The sequence below is a fragment of the Mastomys coucha genome, unplaced genomic scaffold (genome assembly GCF_008632895.1).
Source record: "Mastomys coucha isolate ucsf_1 unplaced genomic scaffold, UCSF_Mcou_1 pScaffold20, whole genome shotgun sequence".
NCBI lineage: Eukaryota > Metazoa > Chordata > Mammalia > Rodentia > Muridae > Mastomys > Mastomys coucha.
Genome location: NW_022196903.1, coordinates 121,201,726 through 121,210,995, shown reverse-complemented (window position 1 = coordinate 121,210,995; position 9,270 = coordinate 121,201,726). Strand labels below are relative to the sequence as shown.

General features: G+C 50.6%; 1 protein-coding gene across 3 annotated transcripts in view; it reads left to right on the top strand.

Annotated features, from left to right (window-relative positions):
• The window catches only part of Tead4 (TEA domain transcription factor 4), a 79,916-nt gene that overhangs the window by 46,582 nt on the left and 24,064 nt on the right, over nt 1-9,270 (top strand). For 2 of the 3 annotated variants that reach the window (XM_031383547.1, XM_031383548.1), the window contains exons 3-5: nt 4,547-4,611; nt 4,921-4,983; nt 8,905-9,033. In XM_031383547.1, the coding sequence (XP_031239407.1) occupies nt 4,547-4,611; nt 4,921-4,983; nt 8,905-9,033 (257 nt within the window). The remainder of the gene's footprint in view (nt 1-4,546; nt 4,612-4,920; nt 4,984-8,904; nt 9,034-9,270) is intronic. The other variant, XM_031383549.1, reaches the window with a different exon arrangement.

Below are 9,270 nucleotides of genomic sequence, written 5' to 3'. Positions count from 1 at the left end.
GGCCGAATTTCAGGCTTCCTGTGTGATAGTACTTTACTCCCCAACCCTCCAGGGAGGTTTCTGGGTATCCGATATGGACAAATAACAAACACTGCATTCTCAGGATGCACTTCTGGGGGGGGGGAGAGACAGTGCTCAGAGCATCAGTAGATTACGTGGCCCTCGGAGGAAACTGAGGGTGACAGTGAGCGAGGCCGAGGTGTGCTGGTGGGGACAGAGACCATTGCCCTCATGGTCAGGGAAGATGTCACAAGACCATGGCCGCCATCTCCACCCAGGCCACAAGGCCATTCCAGACACTGCCAGGAACATGAAGGTGACGCCCCCGATGGAAGGACAGCAAGTACAAATCCGATGGGGCAAAAGGACCCAGAACATTCCAGGAAGCAGCTCAGAATGGCAGATAGATGACATCCAGAGAAGTGACTGAGCTGCTGCTGAGGGCAGACAAATCCATTGAGTTTTTCATTGGAAGGACTTGAATGTATCGCGTGTGTGCGTGTATGTGTGTGTGTGTGTGTGTGTGTGTGTGTGTGTGTGCGCGTGTGCGCGCTTCAGCTTCCTTGTGTACACTAGGTAAGAGCTCTACTGCTGTCCCCAGCTCTTTTTACCCTTCCCTGCCCCCTCAAGAAAGTATGTCTCTTGTATTGCTTAAGCTGGGGTCCAGCCTCTGGCCGAGACAATCCTCCTGCCTTTAAAGTAGCTGAAACTGCGACACTGCTGCCACATCTGGCAGACCTTGGCCTCTTCATCTGAGGAAGATGGGAAGCCAGCCCAGCACCTTCTGGATTTAGGAGACATGCTAGCCACTGGGCTGAGAATAGTCTGAAGCAGGAAGCCAGGTGCAGGCGATTAATAACCCAGGCTAGTGTAGGTCTGTGAGAGCTCTCCATGTTAGATAGGCCCCCACCTTGGGTGCCGGATGTTGTTGGTCCACATTTCTGCCTTGTCACTGGGATGCTGGGCCGATGGCCGGCATGTCACTTGGGGAAGGTGACACAGGGGCAACAGGCTGCATGTCCGCTTTGCCGCTGGGGACTGGAGCACTGCGGGAGTGTTGCTCTAGGAAGGAGAACGCAGTCTAGAATAGGGGGTCCCAGCCGGTGTGTCTCCGGGTAAGAAACAGTGGGAACTGGGACAGATGTTGTGGTTCTCAGTCTCCCATGTACCCACATACTGCCGGCAACTTTGAGAGTGGTGCTCTGCAGGGCCACTGGCGAATGGTCGTCTGTGGGCCCACGCTGAGCCCATGACAACGTGATGCAGGTGGAATCTGGCTTAGTTCTGAGTGCCAAATGTGGGGAGGGGCCGGATGCCCAGGAAGGGAAGCTCATTGGCTAAACACTCAGCAGGTCTCTTAGCAGAGTGTGTCGTGGTCACATGTTCCAAGATAGGTAGTCTGAGGTACTCTGAGGTAGTCTGGCTGGGAGCTGACTCTAACACCTACTGTTCTCAATGACGAGATTTCCTAGGGGTTTTTGAATCTGCTTCGACCTTGCCAGTTCTTCTGTCTGGTGGCATGGTTGGTTCCGATTGCATGGTAGCTTGAGCCACAGAGCTGAGGTGGGGACTAGGGACCTAATTTGGGGAATATTTTGAAAGCGGAATGGTGACAGACTCACCATGCATTGATTCCATTCATCTGGTCCCCAATACTGGAGATGTTAACTTTGTTTGAAACACGGTCTTATTGGGTAGCCCAGGCTGGCCTGTAATTTCTGATCCTCCTGCGTCAGTTTCCCAAGTACTGTGTCACAGGCATGCACCCCTATTCCCAGCTTTGGAGGTACAGCCTGGAGTAAGAACAGACTGAATCATATTAGCATTCTTTTCCTCTGGGGTACTAAGAACCTAAACCGACGAAGATAATTGGTAAGCTGCCAAGGCATGAGCCAGAGGAGCAGTCCAAGAGCCATTTCCTAGACATGCCTAAGGTTTGCAGCCTCCCCTGCTGGGTTGGCTGATTTTATGTCAACAAGCTAGTCATCAGTGAGGAGGGAGCCTCGACTGAGAAAATGTCTTGTTAAGATGGACTATAGGCAAACCTGGAGGGCATTCTTTTAATTAGTGATTGATGTGAGACCCAGCCAGTTATGGGTGAGGCCACCCCTGTGCAGGTGGTCCTGGGTTCTAGAAGAAAGCAAGCCAAGCCAGCCATGTGAGCAATCCATTGAGCAGAGCCTCCATGGCCTCTGTGCTAGCTCCTGCCTCCAGGTTCCTGCTCCGCTTAAGTTCCTGTCCTGATTTCCTTTGATGATGAACTGTGATGTGGAAGTGCGAGCCAAATAAATCTTTTCCTCCCCAAGTTGCTTTGGCCATGTGTTTCATCACAGCAGTAGTTACCCTGCCTGAGCCTCCGGCCTTACCTTTCCATCCAGTTATCCTGCCACCAACACTGGGACTCACCACCGTGTCTCCAGCCTCGGATTGGCCTGTGGCTCTCAGAAACCTCTTTGTCATTCCTAACCTATCCTTGGCCTTTGTCTCTGAATCCTGATAGCCTCTTAAGGCTAAGAGTGTATTCGCCTTCCTGAGGAAGAGACTGACCAAGCTGCAGGCTTCTCATCCTGTCTTTAAAATAAAAAATAAAAGATCTGGGTTTACCCTGTAGCCCAGGTTGGAGTCACACTTGAAGCAGTCTTTCTCGCTTGGGCTCCTAAATGCCTCTATAATAGGTATGAGCCATGCCTGGCCAGAGTTCTCACTGAGCCAGCATTAAGCTAAGCATCCTAAGTCAGTAGAAATGTGTGCAATCAAATATAGAAGAAAGCCTTTAGAAGAACTAAATGTAAGAAGAATTGAGCTAGATTAGAAGGCTGAGTGGAGATCCACGAGCTTGCTGTGGTTCCAAAGCTCCCTTGTAGAACTTTAAGTTCAAGCCCAGCTCCCTAAACTCTAATGTTGTGGTCCCTTTTCCATAACCAACTGATGGCTCAGGCTTCAGATTTCGTAGCTGCAGTACAATCACCTTTAGTTAGACACAGAGCAGAACTGCCAGACATTCATTGCACCTACGGACTATGTTTCCCTCCAGGGCTCTGGAGGAGACATCTTTCAGGACTCATATTTTTAGGTGTAGACTGGCTCACACAGCGCCTGAGGAGCCTGGTTCTTCTTACGCCTTCCTCTCTCAGACACAGACAAGCCAGCGGCTCTCAGGCCAGCACATCTTTCTGGCAGATGAAGACTCTTAATTTGGACTTGGCTGTGGGGAAAGGTCAGCTCGGAGGCCAGCCTGGCTCTGGCCAAGCTCTCTAGTTACAGCCCAGGGTTCGCCTCACCTGCCCCTGCAATAGCAGCTTCTTCACATGGCCACTCTAGCCTCAGTTGACAGGGCAGGCCTCTGCTATGCCCCCTGGCCTAGATGTAGAGCACAGAGGTGAGGCTTCCCCTACCTCAGCCTCTCCCTCTTCCTCATCTGATGTTCACACAGAGGTTGATATCTCACTGAGGCCCATCTGCTCCCCAAACCCGAACCCCCCCTATTCTCAAACACATCTGCTCCATGTGGATGTGTGCCCCCCTAACCTAGATACTGACTTTTGCTTATCGGACAGAGGGAGGAGGATCAAGAATGGACACGTCAGACTGAGCCAGCCAGGGCTAGATAACAATACCTTTTTCTCAAAAAAGCAAACAAATATACACATACAGCAAAATATCAACTCTGAATGAAAAGGAGCTGAGGACGTAGCACAGGTAGTCGTGTTTGCCGAGCATGCACAATGCTAGGCTTGATTTCCAGCATGATATCAGAACCCTGCACAGTGGCACATGCCTATTCATAGAGCACTTGGGATATGGAAGCAAGAGGACCAGGAGTTCCAAGTCACTCCCAGCTACATGATGAGTTCAGCCTAGGAACTAATACTACTAACAATAATTTAAAAAACCAACACACCCTCTTTGATCTATTTATAGTAATAACAGTATGGCCTCCAGGTAGTGGCTCTTTGAGCACTGGGTGAAGACTGCTGACTGGCCTGAGGCAGAGCCTTGGACTGCAGGAGTTGCCTGGGTTTTGGTTTTGGCTTTGAGACTAGATTGAGAATAGAAGCTTTTTGCCTCTTATACAAATCTTCTACCACTGAGCTATTTCTCCTTGCTGCCCTTTCTGGATGAAGAGGCAGGCCTTCTCCCTGGCAACTCTTAGAGTCCCACGACCATGCCTTCCATCCCCCACATTGTCCACCAATCGTCTTTAAGGTCCTCTTCATTTCTAGAGGCAGCAGAAACTATGAGAGTCTCACAGGCAAGGGCCAGGTATTTTCCACACAGAAAGCCCTGGGAGGGACCAAGGTGCTGAAGCAGCCACTATGGAATGAGGAGCTTGCTGAGTGGCAGTGGCCCACATGTCCTGATTCCACTTTTGTCACCAGTCTGCCTGGCGAGGATGTAGTCTCCTCTCACTACTGGGATATCTCTGGGTTCCAAGGAGGGCAGGGGGAACTTACACAGTCCTTATTCTAAGTCCTCACCCCAGGTGGGCAGAATAAGCAGCTTAGCCTCAAGCGCTCCCCACTGAGAGGTTGTGGTGTTTCTGCAGGTCGGAATGAGCTGATTGCACGCTACATCAAGCTCCGAACAGGGAAGACGCGCACGAGGAAGCAGGTGAGTCTGGAGAGGTCTCCCCAAGGGGACTGGAGAGGCACCCACTTCTCTGGGTACCCTGGTTCTTCTGTTTACCAGAGAGCCAAACTCCCTCTCAGGGTTACTGGGGGAAAAAAGCACTCATTCCCACCATGTGAAGTACTGCCAGACTCAAGGTGAACTGGGCAGGCAGGAGTGAGCGCCCCCACATTAACCCACTCCTCACACAGTCTATTCACAAGTGTAGGCAGAGAGCCATGGAGGGCTAAGGGTTGGGGACACACAAGTTGTCTGGGAGGTGGAGACAGGAACTCTGTCTTTCTGCAACAGGTCTCCAGCCACATCCAGGTGCTTGCCCGTCGAAAAGCCCGGGAGATCCAGGCCAAACTCAAGGTAAGAAAAACTGTCAGCAGAGAGAGAACCCTGGGACTTGGGGTAAAATGGGGCTTCCCAGAGTTGCAGCTCTTTTTCCAGTTGGGAAAGTCAGCCCTGTGGGTTCAGGGGTTTCCACCGTGTTGAGCCTATGTGCTTCTCGCTGTTAAGGACAGTTGAGGGCCAGCCTGTGGCATCTGTGTAAAGCCATGTGTAAGGATAGCAGTCTCCTGCTGGGCCCTACCTGGGATTTAGTGTAGAAAGGCCCAGACTCAGCATTTCTGTCCCCCACCCCCACCCCCTGTGTTCTAGGAGATGAGCAGTTCCATCTTGGTGGCCCTCAGTGTAAGGTCAGTTGCTGATGGGCCACCTCAGAAAGACTCAGGACTCTGGACCCATGGCCTTTGGGTGAGCACTAAGAGGGAGTGAGTCTTCCAAAAGGGAGCCCCACCCCATTCCTTCCTTCCTAAGGGTTTCTCTGTGTAGTCTTGGCTTTCTTGGAACTCACTCTGTAGACTAGGCTGGCCTTGAACTCAGAGCCACCTGGCTCTGCCTCCTGATTGCTGGCATCACCACCACCTCTTGTGCACCACAGCTACCTCTAATCCCATCACCTCTTATCTGACCTGGGCCCACATTCAATCAGCAGAACCACAGACCTCTTTGCCCCCTAAGAAACCACACTTACTACCCTCTCACTTCTGTTCCTGCCCTCTGCCCAGCTGTCCGACACACCCCATAGCCGTGGCTCAGCACCTCCATCCTTTTGTCCCCAGGACAGCTGGCCTTTCTGCAGCTGTGGATCCCTCCCTGGAACACTTCCAGCCCTAAAGCCCTGCTTGCTCTCCACGTCCCCTCTCTGGCCTGCCTTTGACACCCTTGGAGCTCAGGTGACAGCAGAGGACAGAAGAGCTGTGTTATGTTTAGAGTGTCTAGGGGAATGTTCAGTTCCTTGGGACTTCTCTCTACTCTGTATCCTTGCTTCAAGGAATCTTGTGTCTGTTTGTAACTTGAGACTTGAAGGCAGCGGTCATTGGCCCCTAGTCGGGCAGCAAGAGGAGCCACAAACCTCTTTTTTTTTTCTTTTTTTTTTAAAGATTTATTTATTTATTATATGTAAGTACACTGTAGCTGTCTTCAGGCGCACCAGAAGAGGGCGTCAGATCTCATTATGGGTGGTTGTGAGCCACCATGTGGTTGCTGGGATTTGAACTCATGACCTTCCGAAGAACAATCGGTGCTCTTCCCTGCTGAGCCATCTCACCAGCCCAACACAAACCTCTTAAAATGCCCAAATTGTTATGTATCTGCATCTTCCCCAGAGCCTGGCCTGGGGACTTTGTCCTACTTTTAAGGTTCCTGGGACCACAGTTATTAAGCTCTGGGGTGGACAGTAAGGTAGGTGAAAATCCTTGGGCTTGGTTCTGTCCTATCTTCATATCCTTTATGAGCCCCGTTTAGTATCCTCCTCTACAAAATGTCAGGTTGATGTGGCACAGTGATTGGTAATGTCCTCTTCAACTAGAAGATGCATGACTCCTGGCTCTGCTGTATGGCTATTGACATCATCCTGATGGTGTCCTTCCACTTCCTTCTGCCTCTTGCCTCATGCATTGAGGATGTGGTTTCCTGAGCCCTGTCATTTGTTTAGATTAAGGATCCAGGAAGGGACACATGTTGCCAGCATGGAACAGATGGAGCTCTCTGGACCTGGGGTACAGTTATAAATCTCTGTAGTCCTTAGGGTATGGCATGTCAAGTCACCTCAGGGAGAGGCCTGGGAGAGCTGGCCTCCCAGAAGTACATGACATCAGTTATCAGAGGTGGCCTTTAAGAACAAGGTTCAAGTTTATCCACAGAAGGTCAGTGGTTGAGGATGCCAGCCACAAATTTCACCTATTCCCTGCTTTCACAAGCAAGCACATAGTGCGGCTTCCACGTGCTCTGTAGTGAATGCTGGCTGCCTCTACATCCTAACACATTTCCACTGTCCCCTTGGCTGACATTGCCTTCTCTGTGCCAGCTTGCAATGTCTCAGTCATTTTTCTGAGACAATAAAAAAAATTTTTAGTCTGGCTAATTATAAAGCATAAATATGGATATGATTGTGTATGCGTATAGTCTTAGCAACAGGCTGAGGCAGAAAGCTCTTGCAAGCCCAGGCATTTGAGACTAGCTAATATAGGCAGACTGTCTTTTTTTGTTTTGTTTTGTTTTTTGAGACAGGGTTTCCTTTTTTTTTTTTTTTTTTTTTTTTTTTTTTGGTTTTTCGAGACAGGGTTTCTCTGTATAGCCCTGGCTGTCCTGGAACTCACTCTGTAGACCAGGCTGGCCTCGAACTCAGAAATCCGCCTGCCTCTGCCTCCCAAGTGCTGGGATTAAAGGCGTGCACCACCATGCCCGACCAGACTGTCTTTTAAAAAAGAGGGGAACTGGGCATGCTGGTCCATGTGTATAATCTTAGTTACACGGGAGGCTGAAACAGGAGGACCCAAGTTCAAGATCAGCATGGGCACTCTAGTGAGATCCTATCTCAAAGTTTTAAACAAAAAGGGGCTAGTGGTAGAATACAGAGTGCTTCTATAATATAAGACCCTGAATGCAAACTCCAGCATCACGAAAAAAAATGGGTAGGGGCCGTGGATATAGCTACTGCAGGGTTGAGTGGTTACCTAGCACGTGCAAGACCTTAGGCTCAAACTCTAGCACAAAAAGAAAAAGAGAGAAAGGCTTAAAGCTTATGCCACTGGAGAGCTGGGCAGTGGTTAAGAGCACTTGTTGCTCTTCCAGGGGACCTGGGTTCAGTTTCCAGCTCACATCTGTAACTCTAATTCCAGTGGGTGTGACACCTTCTTCTGGCTTCTGCAGGCACCAGTCATCTACACGCCGAGCATACACATATGCAGGCAAAATACTCACACACGGAAAACAAACAATTGATTAATGAAAAAAAAAAAAAGAATAGATGCTTATGCGGCTCACAATCTGAGAACATGGCTGCAGTATCTATTCAACATCTGTGGGGACGTCTTCCAGCATTAAAGCATGGAGAGGGGCATCACCACACAGACAGCAAACTCGGACCAGTCGATCGTCCTCTCCTTGTAGACCACTAACGCTGTCAAGGGGACTCACCTTCACGGCTCTGCTGAGTCACCTTCCCAAGGTCCCTGCTCTAAATAACCATCAACCTGTGAACGTAGTGGAACAGCTGAGCCCCAGCATGGACCCCTCTTAAGGCTATCCCTGCCTGCTCTGTGACTCAGTTCTTCATAAGAAATTCTCCTGACCCTCCAGCCTCCCAGGGGTCAAAGTGTACTAGCATTTCTCAAGATCCTCTGTCCGCTGCCCCAGGCCACACCTATTTCCAGATTGTTTCCTGGGTAGCTCCTGGGTGACACCTCTGGGGCCCCAGAGCTGTATACTACATCCTGTCTTGGAGTTGCTGTGTGGACTGAGGAAGATTGTCCTGCAGACTTTTAAGCTACAGAAGTATCTGCCGGTCTCAGCTTTTTGCCTTACTCAAGGCAGACTTGGGTCTACCAAGTTCTCACTCACCAGGAAATATTGATTCACAAGTGTCTTTATTTGATAAAGATGGTAATTGGAGCCGTGGGTTCAATGGTAGAGCACATGCTTAGCGTGCTTGAAGCGTGGGGTTCCATCCCCGGAACTAGAAAGAAACAGGGAAGAGGGGTTGGATAGGCACCCTGGCACACATAGTCTCTAGTCAGGTTCACGTGTCCCCAGTAGATGAGGAAACTGATCAGAGCCTCCAGATCACCTGCTCAGCCACCAACACGTTAGTACTTCAAACCTCAACCTGGTCCACCGCTCTGGCTGCTGGCGCTGAACAGCTTTTTTGACCCTGCAGCCAGACCACGCCTCCCCTGAGCCCGGTTGGTGGCCCTGCTCAGGCCCTTCCTTCCCATGTCTCCTCAGGACCAGGCAGCTAAGAACAAGGCCCTGCAGAGCATGGCTGCCATGTCGTCCGCCCAGATCGTCTCGGCCACAGCTTTCCACAGTAAAATGGCTCTTGCCCGGGGCCCTGGCTACCCAGCAATCTCGGGGGTAAGTGGGGCAGCCCAGAGCAAGAGGCCAATGCATCTTTTCCTCATCCCTTCTCTTCTGCAGAGCAGAACCGTGGCCAGTCTCAGTTCCTGTCTTCTGAGTCCTTCCAGGGCCCATTCTAAAAGCATAGCTTTGCCTGCAGTAGATCCTCCGTTTATTCGTTAGCAGTAACACAGCAGGCCTTCAGAGAGAGGCACGAAGCTGCTGCTCTCATGAGCTGCCTGATGAGAGTTGGCT